We start from the raw sequence: 24461 nt of genomic DNA, 5'->3' as shown, positions 1-24461 counted from the left end.
AAAGAGTATGCCCTGCATGCTGGAGGTACTTAGTAATGGATGCTGCCTTTCTGAGACACCACTCCCTGAAGATGTCCTGGGTACTTTATAGGCTAGTACCCAAGATGGAGCCAACTAGATTAATAGCCCTATGTAGCTTCTATGGGTCCTGTGCAGTAGCTGCCCCCTCAACACCACCCCCCCCATACCAGACAGTGATGCAGCCTGTCAGAACGCTCTCCACGGTACATTTATAGAAGTTTTTGAGTGTATTTGTTGACATGCCAAATCTCTTCAAACAGCTAACGAAGTATAGCCACTGTCTTGCCTTCTTTATAACTGCATCCATATGTTGGGACCAGATCCCCAGATCTTGACACCCAGGAGCTTGAAACTGCTCACTCTCTCCACTTCTGATCTCTCTATGAGGATTAGTTCAGTATTATTACCAGGGATTGGGGATGGCCCAACTAACTAAGAGGCTACGCTTGATCTTAACCAGCTTTTTAGGAAACCAGGCTGGACAAATGACCAATGAGTCAGCAGCAATGTTCCCTCTAAGGTGTGCATGCGCACACATCTTTTGCTGCTGGTGCACAAAGGAATTTAAACTGTGCACAAAAGGTTATCATCCTCTACCTCAGTGGCATGTTAAGTATGCTTCATAATCATTCACAATCACATTTTTTTCCGGTTTCTTGACAACGTAGAGTCTGTAATGATTTGCCTGCAGATTTTAGAACTGGTTAATTATACTGTTTTTATTGAAGAAATCATTGATTCACTATGTCGAATTCCAAAGAAGTAAAGGGCATGAAGTGCTAAAGAACGACTAGTTCACTTAAAGCAGGACAGCTTAATAGCCATTTAAAACTTCAACAACATGTGAAAAGATTGATATTATTCCATGCTGTCATATGGCATAACCATATAACAATTACAGCACAGAAACAGGCCATCTCGGCCCTTCTAGTTCGTGCCGAACTCTTACTCTCACCTAGTCCCACCGACCTGCACTCAGCCCATAACCCTCTATTCCTTTCCTGTCCATATAGCTATCCAATTTAACTTTAAATAACAACATCGAACCTGCCTCAACCACTTCTGCTGAAAGCTCGTTCCACACAGCTACCACTCTCTGAGTAAAGAACTTCCCTCTCATGTTACCCCTAAACTTTTGCCCTTTAACTCTCAGCTCATGTCCTCTTGTCTGAATCTCCCCCAATCTCAACGGAAAAAGCCTATCCACGTCAACTCTATCTTTCCCCCTCATAACTTTAAATACCTCTATCAAGCCCCCCTCAACCTTCTATACTCCAAAGAATAAAGACCCAACTTGTTCAACCTTTCTCTGGAACTTAGGTGATGAAACCCAGCTAACATTCTAGTAAAACTCCTCTGTAGTCTCTCTATTTTATTGACATCTTTTCTATAATTCGGTGACCAGAACTGTACACAATACTCCAAATTTGGCCTTACCAATGCCTTGTACAATTTCAACATTACATCCCAACTCCTATACTCAATGCTCTGCTTTATAAAGGCCAGCATACCAAAAGCTTTCTTCAAACACCCTATCCAGATGAGATTCCACCTTCAGGGAACTATGCACCATTATTCCTAGATCCCTCTGTTCTACTGCATTCTTCAATGCCCTACCATTTACCATGTATGTCCTATTTTGATTAGTCCTACCAAAATATAGCACCTCACATTTATCAGCATTAAACTCCATCTGCCATCTTTCAGCCCACTCTTCTAACTGGCCTAAATCTCTCTGAAAGCTTTGAAAACCTACTTCATTATCCACAACTCCACCTATCTTAGTATCATCTGCATACTTACTAATCCAATTTACCACCCCATCATCCAGAACATTAATATATATGACAATCAGCATTGCACCAAGAACAGATCCCTGAGGCACACCGCTAGTCACCGGTCGCCAATCTGACAATCAGTTATCCACCACTACTTTCCGGCATCTCCCACTGCTGAATCCATTTCACTACTTCAATATTAATACCTAACGATTGAACCTTCCTAACTAACCTTCCATGTGGAACCTTGTCAAAGGCCTTACTTTAGTCCATATAGACAACATCCACCGCTTTACCCTCGTCAACTTTCTTAGTAACCTCATCAAAAAATTCAGTAAGATTTATCAAACATGACCTTCCACGCACAAATCTATGTTGACTGTTCCTAATCAGACCCTGTCTATCCAGATAATTAAATATACCTTCTCTAAGAATACTTTTCATCAATTTACCCACCACTGACGTCAAACTTACAGGCCGATATTTGCTAGGTTTACTCTTATGAGAAATAAAACTCATTGATATGTATTATTTTATTTATTTTAAACAATGAACAATACACTGGACTTGGTAGTTTATTATCCTTAGAATAGCTTCAGGTTTACTTTCACTAAAAATTCAGTGCACACACATTGTTGTCACTGGGCAAAAGATCATACATCACAAAATTTTTGTGCACATTGATCATTACAAATTAGAGGAAACACTGATCAGCAAGGCAGCACCTTGGGACTAGTAATCATAAATTCGTCACAGACAAAAGATTGGACATTGGACTGGTCTACAAGTCCTAAATTGAGGCAAAGCCAATTACAATGGCAACAGATAAGAGCTCTCAGGATTTGACTGGGAGGAGCTTTTTGTATGTAAAGGGACACCAGGCATCCGTTAGCCTTGCGAGACCATGGATCTGCACCTGGAAAGTCTTCACTCTCCAGGGCACAGGCCTGAGCAAGGTTCTATGGAAGATCAGCAGTTGCCCATGCTGCAAGTCTCCCCTCGCACCGACACCAGTGTTGTCCAAGGGAAGGGCATTAGGACCCATACAGCTTGGTACTGGTGTCATCGCAGAGCAATGTGTGATTAAGTGCCTTGCTCAAGCACACAACACGTTGCCTCAGCTGGGGCTTGAAATCACGACCTTCAGGTAACTGGTCCAATGCCTTAACCACTTGGCCACATGCCCACACAAGCAAGACTTTTAAAAGTGAGATTAGAAGAGTTCAGGCAAAGGGCAATGCTGACAAAAGGAGGGAACCTAGATTGATGAGGGATATTGTGAATCTGATCTGAAAAAGGAGGCATACGCTACGTCATGTTTAGACAGCTGGGACTAAGGACAAGTGTAAGGAAGCTAGAACTAAACGAAGAGGAAATTAGCAGACATGAGCCAGCCTGATAGATAAGATATGGAGAATCCGAAAAAGATTCCATCAGTATACTAAAAATTAGGGAGATGTTAGTTGTCCTTAAGGATTGGCTTCATAATCATAATCCACAGGAAATGAAAAGAACATCTTAAATGAATACTTCTTGTCCACATCTACCATGGGTGAATACAACGGGTGAAAAGGCCAATACAATAGGGACATTTAAAAGACACTTTGAAAGAGACATGGGTGTAAGAAACCTGAACGTTTATGACTGCATAAGTGGGAAGGACCAGACTGATCGTGGAGTATGTACAGGTTGATGCAACATTGTGATCCAAGGGCCCATACTGTTCTGTGATGTTCTATGTTTTGATGGGCACAATTCAAAAATTATAAGTGAGAGGCAGCATAGTTAGCAACAGTCTGATGAATGACAGCATGGTTTTGTGCAGGAAAGGTACTGACTTACAAATTTGATTCCGTTTTTTGAGGAGACATTTGTTGAGGGTGGGGCAGTTGAAGAATTTTAGTAAGGCAACTCATAAGGTCCTTCATGGCAGGCTTATCCAGACAATTTAATAAATCAATTGACCAGGTAGTTTGGATTCAGAGACCGAGAAGTCTTCAGATGCTGGAATCTGGAGTAACACACAAAACACTGGAGTAATGTACTAAAACACTGGAGTAACGCACTAAAACACTGGAGTAACATACGAAAGCACTGGAGTAACACACAAAACACTGGAGTAACACACAAAACACTGGAGGAACTCAGCAGAGTAGATACAATAGCATCTCTGGAGGCAAATGGGCAGTTAACATTAGTCCAGACAATGGGTGAATATGGACTAAGTGCAGACAGAAATGATTAGATGGCATTAGCTTTATTAGTTCAGCCAAATATCAAGGACCAAAGAGAGTGCTCCTGTGCTGTACTGTTCTACATTCCAGGAGTATTTCCCTGCTCTACATTGGGTACATCTTCTTTCAGTACATTGACACGAGGGGAGAGACACAAACAAGTTTGGAAGGTTACCTTGGGTTCAAAGGCTTGTTACTCAAAGGCAATAAAATCTTTTGAGACAGTAATACACATTTCAGTATCAAATTTCAATATTTACATTAAAAAAGAATAAGGGCACAATATTCCAAAAGGTACTTTTCTTTAAATCAGAAGATCTTGGTAGCAGGATTACCAAAGTTGACTGAAGCATACTCACAATTTTGAACAGACGATGATGTTTCAACCTGGTTCAGATGATTTTTATAATGGATTGCATTACTAATGGTTTCCTGGAAATGAAAAAGTGTAAATTAAAAATACCTTCAATCCAGCTACTTTTATATATGCACAAACTACAAATGAAACTTATCCCATGTTAAATATTCTTGTAGTATACCCGCACTCAGTAAATGACTACAAATTACACTGCAGAATGGCAACATACTGTGCATTTATCATAAATTCCTCCACTATTTTAAGCTTCTGAGCATCTTCTCTTTAATAAACTAATTCCAGAATAAGCTGTGAAAGCATGTCAATTCGCAATGTAATCTCAAGACAGATGAGAACAACTTAGACAGGTCTGGCTTGCCCACAGAAGGCAAAGTGTGGTTGTAGACAGGTCATATTCTGCATGGAGGTCAGTCACCAGTGGAGTGTCTCAGGGATCTGTTCTAGGACCCTTACTCTTCGTGATTTTTATAATTAACCTGGATGAGGAAGTGGAGGGATGGGTTAGTAAGTTTGCTGATGACACAAAGACTGGAGGTGTTGTGGATAGTGTGGAGGGCTGTCAGAAGTTACAGCAGGACATTGATAGGATGCAAAACTGGGCTGAGAAGTGGCAGATGGAGTTCAACCCAGGTAAGCGTGAAGTGGTTCATTTTGGTAGGTCAAATATGATGGCAGATTATAGTATTAATGGTAAGACTCTATCCACAGTCTATGGACTCACTTTCAAGGACACTTCATCTCATGTTCTCAAAAGTTATTATTTTTCTTTCTTTCTTTTTGCATTTGCAGAGTTTGTTGTTTTTTGCTTACTCGTAGAAGGGCAGTTGGTGTGGTCTTTCAGTGATTCTATTATGGTTATTACTCTATCATGGACTTTTTGAGTACACCTGCAAGAAAATGAATCTCACGGTTGTATATCGTGACCCGTGTACTATTATAGTAAATTTACTTTGAACTTTAAACACTTGTAGGCTGCCCCATCAAATCCTTAGGCTGTGCTTGTTGCTAATGCAAACAAGATCTTTACTGTATTGTGTTGATGTACATGATAAATGAAACTGACTTTGAAATGGCCATCTCCTCCTGGATTCCAATAAATCTGACCACCTGCATCAACCTATCATGTGGGACTAAGCTAAAAGTATCACTTTTAGATGTCCCTATTAAAATATTCTCCAATAATTAAAGTTAAAATTGGCTTTGGCACCATACTGTCAGAAGTCCATCAGGGTATTTAAGGCATGGCGTCAGATTGCACTCAGATGAGATCCATTTGGTGCCAGCAGCCTCCTATCTCTCTTGGGATGCCCAGAGCAGCCAAGCCTCGTGCTTGATTAGAACTGCTATACTGTAATTGCTAAGTGCTAGCTACAAAACAATGCAAGGGATAAGCAAAATCCAACAATATATGAAGGTTGACAAAGATAATGTGTAATAATAGTTATATAAGAATCAAGAAATAATGGTTCAATTAAGTCATGATGTTACATTGTTTTAATTGTCTACATATGAAATCATTTTTTTAGCGTAACAAGAAAAACAGAAATGAAAAAGCAGTCCAACATTAAATAAATGTTATAAACTGCCAAAAACTGACCTAAACTGTTTATTCACACAAACTGAAAACTGGAGAATCTAGCAATGAAGTGTAAACACAGACTAATTCATCATGTACTACTGCACAATTGATTTTAAGGCTGTGAAGCAGTGCAAACATGATTAATGAAAACCCCAACAAAATATAATTTATCACTGCAAAACTAAAACATAAGACTCATCTAATGTGAGGAACATACTCGTTGTCAATTTGGCTTCATACACAGTACATGTGGAAATGCAATTCTACATTTGCTCAGTACATCGACATCAAGCTTGACATATGTAAGTGCATGATGGTAGCATAGTGCTGGTGTAACACTATTACAGCTAGGGGCAGAATTGGGAGTTCAATTCCAATGGTGTCTGCAAGGAGTTTCTATGCCCTCCCTGTGAATGTGTGTTTTTCCTCCAGGTGCTCCTGTTTCCTCTCACATTCCAAAGATGTACCAGTTAAATAGGTTAATTGGTCACTAAATTGTCTGGCAATTAGGCAAGGAAAAAATAGGTAGGGGCTGGGTTGCTGCTCATTGGACCAGAAGTATAATGTGGCCTGTTCCACAATATATTTCTGAATAAAAATAAAGAATAGATTTCAACCGGGGATAAAAGTGCATATATGTATTGTATCACTAAGTTTAAAGCAAGGTAATTTCACAAGGGACTCAAATGAATGTATTTTGTGATGGTCTGAAGTATGTCAGCCTGGTCACTTATGATTCTATAGAATGAAATTGGAAGATATTAACAAGTGTGTTTTGCAAGATACGGTTTTAATAGCAAGCCACTTGCGTGTATTTATTTCTTCAATTATTTTTCAAATAAAAGCAGATTATAATCACCAACAGCTAAAAATGTAAAAGCAGAAAAGGAAAAGATTCCCTGCATCCGAGTACATGAAAAAGAATCAAGAACACAATAAATCCAATTAGTAGCTTAGAATCACAAGGCAATTGAGAAAGCAGTTCAATATTCCCTACACACAATAAATGTTGAAACCTACTTCTAGCAAGCCACAAACTGATGATAAATTACCAGTTGCATTTGAACTAATCCATCAATACAAAAAAGGTAAACATATTTAAGTACAGTATACTGAATTGACTGTGGGGGTGATTCTGCTTGGACACAAGCATAAGCCAATAACTTGTCAGTTAAAAGCATAAAACAGTATAGCACAATACGGGCTCTTAGGCCCACAACATTGTACCTACCTTTTAACCTGCTCTACAAACTAACTAACCCTTCTCTCCTACATAGCCCATAATCTACCATTTCTCTGAGAAATTCTACAATGTAGTACCAAACCATTTCTGACAAACATTAAAGACTTTACAATGTGAAGTTAAAGATTTCCAACTGCTGCTTTGCAGAAGTTCCACAATAATTGAAATATTGTTAAATTCACAGTCCTTGCTCATGATCATGGAATCAGCTCCACATGCAGGAGTCCAGAGTGGAAAAAATAACTACAAAATTAAAAAATATCAGGGAGGTGTATCAATGCTTTTATGCAAGATAGCACTGTGGTTTTCTCATCTGATTAGTAAATTAAAGTTTAACAATACATCAACAAGAGATCAAATCTCAGAACCCAGTTGAGAACTTAATTAAACAAATAAATCTGGAATATAAAGACCATAAGACTTTAAGTGATAGGAGCAGAACAAGGCAATGCAGTCCATCAAGTCTGCTCCACCACTTCATCAAGGCTGAGCCATTTTTCCTCTCTGCCTCAAGACTATAAGATATAGGAGCAGAAATAGGCCATTCAGCCCATCAAGTCTACTTCACCATTCAATTATGGCTGATCCAATTCATCCAGTCATCCCAACTTCCCTGCCTTCTCCCCATACCCTTTGATGCCCTGGCCAATCAAGAACCTATCTATTTCTGCCTTAAATGCACCCAATGACTTGGCCTCCACAGATGCTCCTGGCAATAAATTCCACAGATTTACCACCCTCTGACTAAAGTAATTTCTCTGTATCTCTGTTCTAAGTGGACGTCCTTCAATCCTGAACACATGCCCTCTTGTCCTAGGCTCCCCTACCATGGGAAATAATTTTGCCATATCTAATCTGTTTAGGCCTTTTAACATTTGGAATGTTTCTATGAGATCCCGCCTCATTCTCCTGAACTCCACGGAACACAGCTCAAGAGCTGCCAAACATTCCTCATACGGTAACCCTTTCATTCCTGGAATCATTCTCGTGAATTTCTCTGAACCCACTCCAATGTCAGTATATTCTTTCTAAAATAAGGAGCCCAAAACTGCACACAATACTCCAAGTGCAGTCTCGCAAGTGCCTGATACAGCCTCAACATCACATGCCTCCTCTTATATTCTATACCTCCAGAAATGAATGACAACATTGCATTCACCTGCTTCACCACCGATTCGACCTGGAGGTTAACCTTTAGGGTATCCTGCACAAGGACTCTCAAGTCCCTTTGCATCTCTGCATTTTGAATTCTCTCCCATACCTAAATAATAGTCTGCCCAATTATTACTTCCACTGAAGTGCATGACCCTACACTTTCCAACATTGTATTTCATTTGCCACTTCTTTGTCCTTTCCCCTAAACTATCTAAGTCTCTCTGCAGGCTCTGTTTCCTCAATACTAGCCATTCCTCCACCTATCTTTGTATCAACACCAAATTTAGCCATAAATCTATTAATCCCATAGTCCAAATCATTGACATACATCATAAAAAGTAGCAGCCCAACACTGATCCCTGTGGAACTCCACTGGTAACCGGCAGCCAGCCAGAATAGGATCCCTTTATTCCCACTGTCTGCTTTCTCCGATCAACCAATGCTCCACCCATGCCAGTAACTTCCCTGTAATTCCATGGGCTCTTATCTTGCTAAGCAGCCTCATGCACGGCACCTTGTCAAAGGCCTTCTGAAAACACAAGTACACCGTGTCTACTGCATCTCCTTTGTCTACTCTGCTTGAAATTTCCTCAAAAAATTGCAGTAGGTTAGTCAGTCAGGATTTTCCTTTCAGGAAACCATGCTAGTTTTGGCCTTTCTTGTCCAGCTACTCTGTAATCTCATCCCAAACAACTGATTCCATCAACTACCCAACTACTGACGTCAGGCTAACAGGTCTATAGTTTCCTTTCTACCTCCTCCCACCCTTCTTCAATGCAATTTTCCAGTCATCTGGTACAATGCCAGAATCTATCGATTCTTGAAGGATCATTGTTAATGCCTCCATAATCTCTCCAGCCACCCCCTTTAGAACCCAAGGGTGCATTCCGTCAGGTCCAGAAGATTTATCCGCCCTCAAACCATTAAGCTTCCTGAGCACCTTCTCAGTTGTAATTTTCACTGCACATACTTCAATTCCCTGACACTCTTGAATGTCCGGTATACTGCAGATGTCTTCAACTGTGAAGACTGATGCAAAATATGCATTCAGTTCCTCTGCTTTCTCTGCATCTCTCATTACAATATCTCCAGCGTCATACTCTGTTGGCCCTACATCTACCATCAACTCTCTTTTATCCTTTATATACTTAAAAAAGCTTTTAGTATTTTCTATGATATTAATCACCAGCTTCCTTTCAAAATCCATCTTTTCCTTCCTAATGGCCTTCTTCGTTTCCCTCTGAAAGTTTTTAAAAGCTTCCTAATCCTCTAGCTTGCCACTAGCTTTGACTTCATTGTATGCCCTCTCATTTGCTTTTACTTTGGTTCTGACTTCACTTGTAGGCCACAATAGTGTCCTTCCATTCGGAAATTTCTTCTAATTTGGAATACATTTGTTTTGCACTTCCCTCATTTTTCACAGAAACTCCAGCCGTTGCTGCTCCACTGTCCTTCATGTTAGTGTCCCTTTCCAGTCAGCCTTGGCCAGTCCCCCTCTCATGTCATTGTAATTGCTTTTATTCCACTGAAATACCGACACATTGGAATTTAGTTTCTCCTTCTCAAATTTCAGTGAACTCGATCATATTGTGATCATTGTTCCCTAAGGGTTCCTTAATCTTAAGTTCTCTTTTCACCTCTGGATCATTGCACAACACCCAATTCAGCACAGCCGATCTCCTAGTGGGATCAACAACAAGCTGATTTAAAAAGCCATCTTCTAGACATTCTACAACTTCTCTCTCTTGAGCTCCGTACTGGCCGGGCTTCCCCAATTCACTTTTGTATTAAAATCCCCAACGATTATTATGACATTGCCCATCTGACACGCATTTTCTACCTCCTGCTGTAATTTGTAATTCACATCCCGGCTGCTGTTTGGAGGCTTGTATACAACTGCCATTAGGGTCCTTTTACCCTTGCCGTTTCTTACCTCAACCCATAGAGTCTCTACAAGTTCCGATCCTATGTCATCCCTTTCTAATGATTTAATATTATTTCTTATACACAGGGCCACACCACCCCCTCTGTCGACTAACCTACCTTTCTGATACAATGTATATCCCTGGACGTTCAGCTCCCAGTGGCAGCTATCCTTTAGCCAAGTTTCAGAGATGGCCACAACGTCATACTTGCCAATTTGTAAATGAATTTCAAGATCGTCCATTTTATTTCTTATGCTGAGTGCATACATATATAACATTTTCAGTCCAGTATTTGTTGCCTTCTGTTTTAACTGCACCACACTTCTAGTGTCCTTTAAGTCATCCCACTGGCTGTGATTATGCCTCATCTCCTGCCTGTCCTTTCTATCATCTCTGTTGCACGCTATCTTTATTTCTGTTTTCCCACCTCAGCCCTATCACTCCGTACTGGCACCTCGGAGGTAACACACCTCCCAGTTATCTCCATCAGGCTGACAGAACCTCCTGTCTGTTCCCTTCACTATGGAATCTCCTATGACTACCGCATTCCTCATTTTCTTTGCTCCCTTCTGCACCATGGAACCAAGCTCAGTGCCAGAGACCCGAACACTGTGGTCATCCTATGTTAGTTCACCCCCTCAACAGCATCCAAAACAAGGTAATGATTACTGAGGGGATGATCACAGGGATGCTCTCTACTATCTGAGCTCCTCCCTTCCCTGACTGTCACCCATTTATCTAACTCCTGCAGTCTTGGGGTGACCAACTCCTTGTAGCCCCTATCTATCTCCTGCTCACTTTCCCTAATAAGCTGTAGCTTCTTCCCATAACCTTTCACACCCTGTCTAATCAAGGATCTATCAACCTCAAACTTAAATACATCCAATGACCTGGCATTCACGGCAGCCTGTGGCAACGATTTCCACAGATTTACCACCTCCTGGCTAAAGAAATACCTCCTCATCTCTGTTCTAAATGGACATCCTTCCATTCTGCGGCTGTGTCCTCTGGTCCTAGGCTCCCTCACTACAGGAAACACCTTCTCCACATCCACTCTATCTAAACCTTTCAACATTCGACAGGTTTCAATAAAAAGCCCCCTCTTTCTTCTAAATCCCAGAGTGTACAGGACCAGAGCCATCAAATCCTCCTGATACATCAACCCTTTCATTCCAGAATGATTCTCATGAACCTCCACCAAACCCTCTCCAATGTCAGCACATCCTTTCTTAGATAAGGAGCACAGAACTGTGCACAATACCCCAAGTGAGGCTTCAGCACTGCCTTATAAAGCCTCAGCATTACATCCTTGCTTTGAAATTCTATTCCTCTCGAAAAAAAGCTTCGTGACCAAAGAGGTATATTTAGAAGTATTGTCTGCAGCCCACAGAACATCGCCGTGGTTCACCAGCACCATCTTTTCAAAGAGTTTGTGACAAATCCAATAGGACAGTCTGGTCTTGAACAAATATAATGTTTATATCCTTAAATAATTGTCTGCATGCTACTCAATGTGGATTGCATAAGATCCATAACAACATGTTTTACTATTAACAGATATCTAGTTATCTAGTATGCTACTCAATTACAGTCAATTATTACAAACAATGCCAGAATCAAACCAGACAAATTACAACGCATTCGAATTGATTAAGACAAAAGTCACAATAAGTACTGCAAATTTCACCTCATACGCACTTATGAGCTTGTACAAAAACTGAGGGATTCATGCCACAAACTGTCAAACAACCTACAATTATACTCAAAACTATCATTCTTCACCTCCAATACCCTCAACAACCCCATCGTCATCATAAGCATGATCTGTCCCACCAACTGGAGAGAAAAACCAACAGAAAAATCTGGAGGAGCAGCCTGAGTAGTAGTCAGTCTTGACTGCATTTTTGGAATCTCATGGGCAACAAAACATACTGATTGTCAATCTATTGCTGAGCAACTAAATTCGCTTTCCTCTATGTTTAATCACACGTGAAAGAAATTCAATACCTTACTCAACAAGAGCATGATAAATACTACAAGAAGGGGGTTTACTTATGTCTTATGGACAAGGAAATGACAGACAAACTGATTAGGTATTTTGCATTCGTCTTCACTGTGGAAGACACTAGCAGTTATGGAGGAAGTTCCAGGTGTCAGGAGTCAGGAACTTTGGAACTAACATTACTAGAGAGAAGGTTTTTGGGAAACTGACTAGACTAGATGGTGTATCCCCGTGGGTTCTGAAGGAGGTGGCTGAAGAGATTGTGGAGGCATTTGTAATGACCTTTCAAGAATCACTAGATTCTGGAATACTAGAAATCGCAAGTGTCGCTCCACTCTTCAAGGAGGAAGAAAGCAGTAGAAAGGAAACTATAGGCCAGATAGTCTGACCCCAATGGTTGGGAATACATTGGAGTCAATTATTAACGATGAGGATTTAGGGTACTTAGAGGCACATGGTAAAATAGGCTGGTATCAGCATGGTTTCCTGAAGGAAAAATCTCGTCTAACAAATCTGTTGAAATTCTTTGAAGAAATAACAAATGGGATAGACAAAGGAGTATCATTTCATGTTGTGTACTTGGATTTTCAGACACACGAGGCTGTTTAATAAGCTACGAGTTCATGGTATTACAGAAAAGATTCCAGCATTGATAAAGCAGTGGTTCATTAGCAGGAGGCAAAGAGTGGGAATAAAGGGAGCCATTTCTGGTTGGCTGCCATTGACTAATGGGACCAATTATCTTTACGTTATATGTCCATGATTTGGATGATGGAATTTCTGGCTTTGTAGCAAAGAGTGCAGATGCTATGAAGGTAGGTGGAGGGGCAGGTAGTTTTGAGGAAGTAGAGAGGCTACAGAATGACTTAGACGACTTAGGAGAATGGACAAAGAAGAAGCAGATGGAATATAGTGTCAGGAAGTGTATGGTCATGCACTATTTGTAAACAAATGAATGGGCCGACTATTTTCTAAATGGAGAGAAAATACAATATGGTGAGGTGCAAAGGGACTTGGAAGTGCTCGTGGAGGAGTCCCTAAATGTTAATTTGCAGGTTGAGTCTGAGATGAGGAAGGCAAAAGTGATGCTAGCACTCTCACTTGGAGTATTGTGAGTAGTTTTGGGCTCCTTAGGAGAGGGTTCAAAGGAAGTTCACGAAAATGATTCCAGGATTGAATGGTTGACAGTGGATATGCAATGGCAAGCATTTAAAGATCGCATGGATGAACTACAACAATTGTTCATCCCAGTTTGGCAAAAGAATAAATCAGGGAAGGTGGTGCACCCGTGGCTGACAAGGGAAATTAGGGATAGTATCAATTCCAAAGAAGAAGCATACAAATTAGCCAGAAAAAGTGGCTCACCTGAGGACAGGGAGAAATTCAGAGTCCAGCAGAGGAGGACGAAGGGCTTAATTAGGAAAGGGAAAAAAGATTATGAGAGTAAAATGGCAGGGAACATAAAAACTGACTGTAAAAGCTTTTATAGATATGTGAAAAGAAAAAGTTTGGTGAAGCCAAATGTAGGTCCCCTACAGACATAAACAGGTGAATTGATTATGGGGAGCAAGGATGTGGCAGACGAATTGAATAACTACTTTGGTTTTGTCTTCACTAAGGAGGACATAAATAATCCTCTGGAAATAGTAGGGGACAGAGGGCCCAGTGAGATGGAGGAACTGAGGGAAATACATGTCAGTAGGGAAGTGGTGTTAGGTAAATTGAAGGGATTAAAGGCAGATAAATCCCCAGGGCCAGATGGTCTGCATCCCAGAGTGCTGAAGGAAGTAGCCCAAGAAATAATGAATGCATTAGTGATAACTTTTCAACACTCTTTAGATTCTGGACTAGTTCCTGAGGATTGGAGGGTGACTAATGCAACCCCGCTTTTCAAAAAAGGAGGGAGAGAGAAACCGGGGAATTATAGACCGGTTGGCCTAACATCGGTGGTCGGGGAAATGCTGGAGTCAGTTATCAAAGTTGTGATAACAGCACATTTGGAAAGCGGTGAAATCATCGGACAAAGTCAGCATGGATTTGTGAAAGGAAAATCATGTCTGATGAATCTCAGAATTTTTTTTGAGGATGTAACTAGTAGCGTGGATAGGGGAGAACCAGTGGATGTGATATATTTGGATTTTCAAAAGGCTATTGACAAGGTCCCACACAGGAGATTAGTGTGCAAACTTAAAGCACACGGTATTGGGGGTATGGTATTGATGTGGATAGGGAATTGGTTAGCAGACAGGAAGCAAAGAGTGGGAATAAACGGGACCTTTTCAGAATGGCAGAGAGTGACTAGTGGGGTACCGCAAGGCTCAGTGCTGGGGCCCCAGTTGTTTACAATATATATTAATGACTTGGATGAAGAAATTAAATGCAGCATCTCCAAGTTTGCGGATGACACGAAGCTGGGCGGCAGTGGTAGCTGTGAGGAGGATGCAGGGTGACTTGGATAGGTTAGGTGAGTGGGCAAATTCATGGCAGATGCAATTTAATGTGGATAAATGTGAGGTTATCCACTTTGGCGGCAAGAACAGGAAAACAGATTATTATTTGAATGGTGGCCGATTAGGAAAAGGGGAGGTGCAACGAGACCTGGGTGTCATTATACACCAGTCATTGAAAGTGGGCATGCAGGTACAGCAGGCGGTGAAAAAGGCGAATGGTATACTGGCATTCATAGCAAGAGGATTCCAGTACAGGAGCAGGGAGGTACTACTGCAGTTGTACAAGGCCTTGGTGAGACCACACCTGGAGTATTGTGTGCAGTTTTGGTCCCCTAATCTGAGGAAAGACATCCTTGCCATAGAGGAAGTACAAAGGTTTACCAGATTGATTCCTGGGATGGCAGGACTTTCATATGATGAAAGACTGGATGAACTAGGCTTATACTCGTTGGAATTTAGAAGATTGAGGGGGGATCTTATTGAAACATATAAAATCCTAAAGGGATTGGACAGGCTAGATGCAAGAAGATTGTTCCCGATGTTGGGGAAGTCCAGAACGAGGGATCACAGTTTGAGGATAAAGGGGAAGCCTTTTAGGACTGAGATTAGGAAAAAACTTCTTCACACAGAGAGTGGTGAATCTGTGGAATGCTCTGCCACAGGAAACAGTTGAGGCCAGTTCATTGGCTATATTTAAGAGGGGGTTAGATATGGCCCTTGTGGCTAAAGGGATCAGCGGGTATGGAGGGTTCTGAGTTGGATGATCAGCCATGATCATACTGAATGGCGGTGCAGGCTCGAAGGGCCGAATGGCCTACTCCTGCACCTATTTTCTATGTTTCTATGCTTGTCATATGTAGAGTGTTTGATGGCTCTGTACCTGTATTCACCAGAATAAGGGCTGACGTCACTGAATGGTGAAAGGCTTTGATGGAGTGGATGTAAAGAGGATGTTTCCTATGGTGGCTGAGTCTAAGACCAGAGGACACAACCTCAGAATAGAGGGGTATCCCTTTAGAATGGAGATGAGGAGGAATTTCTTTAGCCAGAGAATGGTGAATCTGTGGAATTTTTTGCTACAAGCAGCCGTGGAGGCTGTTATATGTATAATTAAGATTCAAATTAATTTAATATCAAAGAATGCATAAATTATACAACCTTGAGATTTGCTTGCTCAACGGTAGCCACAAAGCAAGAAACCTGAGAGAACCAAGTTGAAGAAAAAAATAAAAATAAAAGACCAACAAACAAGAGATAGCAAAAAAAATTAAAAATAAAAATAATGCAAATAATTGAACTGAATGACAACAAAAAGAACCAAAAATCTCAGATTGCCAGATCTAAACCCGTAGGCCCAAAGCCTTGCTTTCCAGTTCATATTAGCAGGCACCGAGAACAGTAGGCAGGGCAGTCTTCGTAGCCTTGGCATCATGGAGATGACTATCAAGCTTTCATCCCAACACCCTGTATTTTTGGTCTATCTGGGCTGCATTTTAAATTGGTGCAACAATGGAAGAGCAAAAGGCTCCACACTCTGGAGAGAGGGGTCAAAATCACAGAGATTGAGCAAAATCAGCATTTAAGTTGTCCAAACAGCATATTGTACCTCACACTAGGACCTGGGCAATGCTGCTGCAAAAGGCTCCGGGCTTAGTTGACGTCACCCAGTGACTCGCTCTGGGGCCCAGATTTCGCCACCCAGTCAAAAACTGCTTTTCAAATCAGGTCGGTGCCCAGAGCAATCCAACCTCACATCTGGGTCAGTTGAATGAGCAAAGACAGAGGTTGATATATTTCTGATTGGTCGGGGCATGAAATGGGGAGAAGGCAGGAGATTGGGTCTGAGAGGAAAATTGGATCAGCCATGATGAAATGGTGGAGAAGACTCGATGGGCCAAATGGCATAGATTTAGGGGAGAGGATGTAAATTTAAAGGGACATATGGGGTGAGTTTTTAAAAACAGAAGGTAGTAGGCATATTGAACAAGCTGCTTCAGGAAGTGGTAGAAGCAGGTAAACTATAATATTTGATAAACATTTGGACAAATGCATAGATGTGAAAGGATTAGAGGAATGTGACCATAAGACACAGGAGTAGAATTAGGCCATTTGGCCCATCGAGTCTGCATCGCCATTCAATCATGGCTGAATCCTTTTTTCCTTCCCTCCACAGCCCTACTCAACAGCCTTCTCCCCATAACCTTTGATGCCATGTCCATTAAAAACCTATCACGCTCTGCCTTAAACACAGCAACGACTTGGCCTCCCCAGCATCGCATGGGAATAAATTCTACAAATTCACCACCCAGCTAAAAAAATTTCTCCACATCTGTTTTAAATGGACACCCCTCTATCCTGAGGCTTTGCCCCTTTATCCTGGACTCCCCCACCATGAGAAACATCCTTTCCACATCTAATCTGTTGAGACCCTTCATCATTTGAAAGGTTTCAATGAGATCCCCACCCCCCATCTTTCTAAATCAGCGGTCCCCAACCACCAGGCCGCAAGGCATGCGCTACTGGGCCGCGAGGAAACGATATGATTTGGCGATAGGAGTCAGCTGCACCTTTCCTCATTCCCTGTTCAGTTTGAATGCACGCGAGGTCATTACCCGCGCGTCATCCATGTCAGCGCGGGAAGGAGACCAACTCCATGAGCTTGCAAATGATAGCGGGCTGAAAAGTATGTTTGTCATAACATCTCTGCCGGCATTCCGGATCAAAGTCAAGGCTAAATATCCTGAGATAGTCAGGAAGGCACTGAAAACGTTGCTTCCATTTCCAACATATCTCTGCAATGAATGCAACGAAAACTAAATTGCGGAATAGACTAGACATAAGGAACCCCCTTCAAGTATCGCTGTCTCCCATCACCCCTCGATAGGACCGTCTTGTTGCAGGAAAATAAGCCCAGGGCTCCCACTGATTTAGCGATATTGGTGCATTGCAATGATTTTATATGTTCATACGAGGAAAATATGCGCTGTGTGTTTGATATCCAAACGTTACTTAAAATGTTATGATGCTATTATAAGTGACTTATATAACCATGTAACAATTACTGCATGGAAACAGGCGATCTCACCCCTTCTAGTCCATGCCGAACACTACCTAGTCCCACCGACCTGCACTCAGCCCATAACCCTCCATTCCTTTCTTGTCCATATACCCATCCAATTTTTCTTTAAATGATAATATCGAACCTGCCTCTACCACTTCTGCTGGAAGTTCGTTCAACACTTCAAGCTCCGCTGTCCTCCCCTGATAATTGTCTTATTGCTATATTCATGCGAAGAAAATATGCGCTGTGTGTTTAATATTAAATTCGTTAGGTAAACCCTTTTAGAAACGAAATTGAGTGTATTAGCCACTTATCACCTATATTCCGGTCGTGATTAACACACACCACCGCCGCCACCAACAGAATCGGCAAAAACAATTTTTAAGAAATCAGCACGTGAATGCCTGCGCAAGGCTTCATGATCATTGTAGTCTTTCTCGGAGTAAATCCAACGTATTTGACTGCTACTCTTGTACGTTGGCAACCCTACACCCCCCCTCCCCCCTCCACCGGTCGGCCGGTCCGCAAGAATATCGTCAATATGAAACCGGTCCGCAGTACGAAAACGGTTGGGGACCCCTGTTCTAAATTTCCAGCAAAACAGGGGTCCCCAACCTTTTTCGTACTGCGGACCCTTTCATTCCCGGAAACATCCTTGTTAACCTCCTCTGAACCCTCTCCAATGTCAAAATGTCTTTTCTTACATGAGGAGTCCAAAACTGTTCACAATACTCAAGGTGAGGCCTCACCAGTGCCTTTAAAGCCTCAGCATCACATCCCTGCTCAAGTATTCTAGACCTCTTGAAATCAATGCTAACATTGCATTTGCCTTCCTCATCATCGCCTCAACCTGCAAGTTAACCTTTCCAATGTTCGGCACAAGGACTCCCATATATACGCTTAAGTCTTTCAGCTTTTTGAGCACCTTTTCCCTTGTAGTAGTAACTGCACTCACTTCTCTTCCCAATTGCAGGCAAATGGAATTAGAGTATGCAGGCACCTTGGTTAACATGGACAACTTAGACCAAGGGCCCTGATTCTATGCTGTAAAACATAATCTATATATACTGAAAAATGTTGCCGTCTGGAAGGAGGTATGAAGGCAGGAAGAGTATCAAAATTTAAATATCATCCAGACAAGTTCTTGAATGAGCAGGGTATGGAGTGCTATGAAATTAATGCATGCAAATGAAATTATAATGGAAAGGTATGATGATCAACATAGATATGTTGGATTGAGAGGCCTGTTTCTATGCTATACAACTCCATGACTCCATATCTTCTACTTTCACAACGAAGGCATTAAAATACAGAAATGTTCAAAGTCCTAGCATCAATCCTCATAGCACACTATAAACAAACACTTTTGATCAAAAAATGAACACTCTACAACTACCACCACTATCCTCTGCCTCCTATCACCAAGCCTATTTTGGATCCAGGTTGCCAGCTTACCTTAGATCATAAGATACAGGAGCAGAATTAGGCCATTTGGCCCAGAATTTGCTCCATTGTTTTATCATGGCTGATTCATTTCCCTTTCAGCCCCAGTCTCCTGCCTTCTCCCGTAACTCTTCATGCCCTGACTAATCAAGAATCCATCAACTTCTCCCTTAAATATACCCAGTGACTTGGCCTCCACAGCCACCTGTGACATCAAATTCCACAGATTCACCACTCTCTGCCGAAAGAAATTCATCTTCATCTCCATTCTGAATAGATGTCCCCCACCACAGGAAATACCCTCTCCACATCCACCGTATTTAGGTCTTCTAACACTTGATGGGTTTCAGTGAGATCTCCCCCCTCATTCTTATGAACTCCAGTGTGTACAAGCCCGGAGACATCAATTGTTCCTCATATAGTAACCCTTTCATTCCCAGAATCATTCTCATGAACCTCCTTGGAACACCCTCCAATGTCAGTACATCCTTGCTTAGATAAGGAGCCAAAAACTGCTCACAATACTCCAAATGAGGCCTTACAAGTGCCTTATAAGTGCCTTATAAAGCCTCAAGATTACATCTTTGCTTTTATATTCTACTCTTCTCTAAATGAATGCAAATATTGCATGTCTTTCTCAACACTGACTCAATCTGCAAATGAACCTTTAGAAAATCCTGCACAAAACTCCCAAGTCCCTTTACACCTTGTTTATTTAAAATTTCTTCCCATTTACAAAATAGTTTATATTTTTATTCCTTCTACCAAAGTGAATGACCAAACACTTCCCAACACTGTATTCCACCTGCCACTTCTTTGTTCATTCTCCCAATCTGTCTAAATCCTCTGCAACTTCCCTGCTTCTTCAACACTATCTGCCTCTCCAACTATCCTTGGATCATCCACAAACTTGGCCACAAAGCCATCAAATCATTGACATACAGCAAAAACAAGCACTTCCAACATAGAACCCTGTGGAACACCACTATTCACCATCAGCCAACCAGAAAAGGCTCCCTTTATTCCCATTCTTTGCCTCCTGCCAATCAGCCAATGTTTTATCCATGCTAGTGTCCTTCCTATAATACCATGGGTGTTAAGTTTGTTAAGCAGCCTCATAAGCAGCACTTTGTCAAAGGTCTTCTTCAAAGAATACCAACAGATTTGTCACAAGATTCACAAGGGAAGGCCCTGAAGTACCAGTCATTAGTCCAGGTGTGTAGGGACAAAGGGTGGCCAATGTAGCTATTTCTCATGGAGATCAGCTGTAGAGGGTTCCCAGCAAGGTCAGCATTGAGGTTGCTGTATGCACTAGGCCTTGATGAAAAGAGCAAAAAGCAAGCAGCTCACAGGATAAGGGAGGAAACAGAAAGGGCTTCTTGCTGCATATGGAGCAGACAAGAGGAGTTGAGCTGGAGGCCAGGAGCAGATGGGCAGTGACTTGGCCAACACCGCTGACCCACTAAGTGAAGAGTGTAGTGGTTAAGAGTTGAAGCACTCTGTGAAGGCTGGGCACCACCTGACGCTATCTGCCTCTGGTCAAATGCTATGGTATCATCAGGTATCTGAAGAGATCACCTCAAGGAAACCATGCTGACTACAGCCTATTTTATCACATGCCTCCAAATACCCTGAAAACTCATCCTTAACAAATAACTCCAACATCTTTCCAACCACTGAGGTCAGACTAACTGGTCTATAATTTCCCTTCTTGCAAAGTGGAGTGACATTTTCAATTTCCACTCCTCCAGAACCATTCCAGAATCTAGTGATTCTTGAATGATCATTACTAATACCTTCACAATCTCTTTAGCTACCTCTTTCAGAACCCTGGGGTATAGTCCAGGTGATTTACGCACTGTACCTTCAGACCTTTTGGTTTCCCGAGCACCTTTTCCAAGTAATAGCAACTGCGCTCATTTCTTCCCCCTGAGCTTCTTGAACTGAAGACTGATGCAAAATACTTATTTCATCTATTTCTTTGTCCCCCATTTCTACCTTTCCAGCTTCAATTTCCAGCAGTCCGATTAACTACACTTGCCTCTCTTCTACTCTTATATGTGAAGAAACTTAGATCCCACGTATTCCACCCTTCTCAGTCTAGCTACCACGCATAATTTTGTAAAAGCCTTCTTTTACAAGGTCCATGAGGACAATTTTCACCATTCTGCCCTCATCAACTCTTTTGGGAATCTCCTCAAAAAGCCTGATCACATTCATGAATATAATTTCCCATGCACAAGTCATGCTGACTAATTCTAATCATTCCTTGCCTTTGTACTGATCCTGTCCATTAGAGTCCCTATTGCCATCGAAGGTTCACTGGCCTACAGTTCCCTGGCTTATCTCTGCTGGCCTTCTTAAAGCCATAACATTAGCTCACCTCCAGATTTCTGGTACATGACCTGCAGCTAATGAAAACACAAAAAAAAAGAAATTGCCAAGGGAACAGCGCTGTCCTCCCTTGCTTTCCATGGCATCCCAGGTTGTGCCTAGTCAGGACGCAGAACTTTATATTTTTCAAGACATCCAACATCTCCTCCTCTCTCCTAATCTCCAACATCCCCTGTTGAACTGCTTCAGGATATCACGATTCCTTCCCCTGAAATCACTTTCTTCCATGTCTTTTTCCACACTAAGCATGGATGAGTATTAATAAGACCTCACCCATATTCTGTGTTTCCACACATGCCACTACACCAATCCATAAGGAGACTTACTCTTATATTAACTATCCTTTTGCTATTAATATACCTACAGAATATAGATTTCTTCTTTAACTTATCTGTCAGGGATAGCTCACTGGTCTATTTGGTCTTCTTTGTGTATTCCTACATGCCTTAAAGAATCAAAGTCATACTGCATAGAAATGGACTCCTCCATTCCAACCAAGACTCCCATCTAGGCTAGTCCCAATTGTCCTTATTTAGCCCATATCCACCCAGTCCTTACCTATCCATGTGCCAGCTCAAGCATCTTTTAATGTATCTGCCTCAACCACTTCCTCTAGCAGCTCATTCCATATACGCATCACCTTCTGAAAGAAAAAGTTGGGTTAGGGTTCTTATTAAATTTTTCCCCTCTCACCTCAAATCTATGCCCTTTAGTTCTTAATTTCCCAACCCTTGGACTGCACATCGACTTTATCTATGCCTTTCATTTTCTATACATTTCAAAAACACCACCTCTCATTCTCCAATGCTCCAATGAAAAAATAACAGTTCAACCTCTCTCCACAACTCAGTCCTTCAAGTTGCAGTGACATCCTTGTAAATCTCTTGCACTCTTTCCAGTTTAACGGGTATCTTTCCCATAGCATGACAATTAAAACCAAATATTCCAAATGCAGCCTCGCTAATGCCTTCTGCAAAAGTCACAAACTATCCCAACCTTTATACTCAGCAACATAACTGATGAAGGCCAGCATGTCAAAAGCCTTCTTCACCACCCTATCTACCTGCAACACCACTTTTAGGGAACCATGCACTTGTACAGCTAGGTCCCTCTGTGCTACAATATTCTCCAATGGACATTCAGTCAATTGTAGATCCTTACCATTGATTTCAAATGTCTTGCTCTATATTCTCTTGCTGACAGACAAGGAAGCCATCATGAGGCAATACAAGAGCCTTTTCACAGATAATTAAGTAAAAGAAGCATCAGTTGAAATGATCTCCCAGCATGAGATCAGGCTTAAGCTTCATGGCCCGCCAACTCTGGACAAGGTCAAGCCACTATTTCCAAGCTGAATTGCAATAAAGCCCTAGGCTTTGATGGGATCACAGCAGAAGTGTACAAAATGGGTGGAGACATTCTCCTGAATGAACGCACAAACCTATTCACACTCTTGTTGGCAGAAAGGTTCCATCCCAAATGACGTACATGATGCTGTAATTGTCTCGCCTACTGTCCACCGCTGAGAAGATACTCACCAGAATTCTCTTGGACAGAATCATCTCACCATTGCCGAAGGCAACCTCACAAAGAGTCAGTGCAGATTCAAAGCGAACAGAGGCACGTCCAACATGACCTTCATCCTGTGTCAGATACAGAAGTCTCGTGAACAGAACATGGGACTGTACACAGTGTTTGTTGACCTGACGAAGGCCTTTGATACAGTCAGCCACAAAGGTCTCTGGAAGCTTGGCTGGCCTCCAAAATTCTTCACCATCCTGCAGCAGCTCCATGAGGGCCAAATTAATCACAATGGTGACCTGTCTGACCCATTCACTATCAGTATTGGTGTGAAACAAAGCTGTGTTTTGGCACAATGCTCTTTGCCATATTTTTCAGCATGATGCTATGGAAAGCGAAAAAGACCATCTTGGAGAGCATCTGCATTCAATTCCGCACTGATAGAAATATCTTCAAACTCCACCGCCTTCTCTCCCGAAGAAAAACGATGCAAGAGCACATTCTCAAGCTACTATATGTGGACAACTGTGCTCTTCTCAGAGATACAGTGGACACGCTACAGTCTGCAGTCACTCCGTTCACCAGGGGTGCAAGAGCTTTTGGGTTAACGGTCAGTCTGAAGAAAACAATGATCCTCCATCCGAAGTCCCCTCTTGGATCACCACCAACATCCCACTCTCTCAGCACAATTGAGCAGTTCACCTACCTGGGCAGCGTCATCTCCAACAACGTGACGGTAGTAAGGGACGTTGACAATCAACTCACCAGAGTCAGCAGTGCTGTTGGGCACCTCCAGAAATGTGTGTGGCAGAACCATCAGCTGCATCTGTCCACAAAAATTCAGGTGTACAGGACTACTGTTGTCACAACACTACTATATAGCTCTGAAGCCTGGGTCTTGTACTGTAAGCAAATCCAGTTGCTTGAGCACTTTCTCCGCTCCATCATGGGCACTGGCTGGCAGGATCATGCCTCCAACAACGAGGTCCTCGAGAAGGCTCAACTTCCAAGCATTGAAGCCACTTTGCTGCTGAAGCAGCTCCGCTGGTCAGGCCACATGGACAACTCCAAGTTACCGAAAGCAGTACTCTACAGAGAACTCCCTCAGGGCAAGAGAGATCATGGTGCCCCACATAAGAGGTACAAAGACCAATTTAAGCAGCAGCCTCTCAGGCAAATATTGAGGTCAATAAGTGGCAGCAACTGGCTTGTGACAAGAGACTGCTGCAGAATGTTGATCCACAGAGCAGCCAAGAATTTTGAGGAATCCAGAACAGCG

At 42.0% G+C, this 24461-nt stretch overlaps 1 protein-coding gene across 4 annotated transcripts in view; it reads right to left on the bottom strand.

Moving 5' to 3' along the window:
* The window catches only part of LOC134355592 (protein unc-13 homolog A-like), a 1022883-nt gene that overhangs the window by 742272 nt on the left and 256150 nt on the right, over window positions 1-24461 (bottom strand). For all 4 annotated transcript variants that reach the window (XM_063065696.1, XM_063065695.1, XM_063065693.1 and 1 more), the window contains one exon: window positions 4393-4465. In XM_063065696.1, coding sequence (XP_062921766.1) covers window positions 4393-4465 — 73 coding nt within the window. The remainder of the gene's footprint in view (window positions 1-4392; window positions 4466-24461) is intronic.

The sequence above is a fragment of the Mobula hypostoma genome, chromosome 13 (assembly GCF_963921235.1).
Source record: "Mobula hypostoma chromosome 13, sMobHyp1.1, whole genome shotgun sequence".
Taxonomy (NCBI): domain Eukaryota; kingdom Metazoa; phylum Chordata; class Chondrichthyes; order Myliobatiformes; family Myliobatidae; genus Mobula; species Mobula hypostoma.
This window is presented reverse-complemented; position numbering and strand designations above follow the sequence as displayed.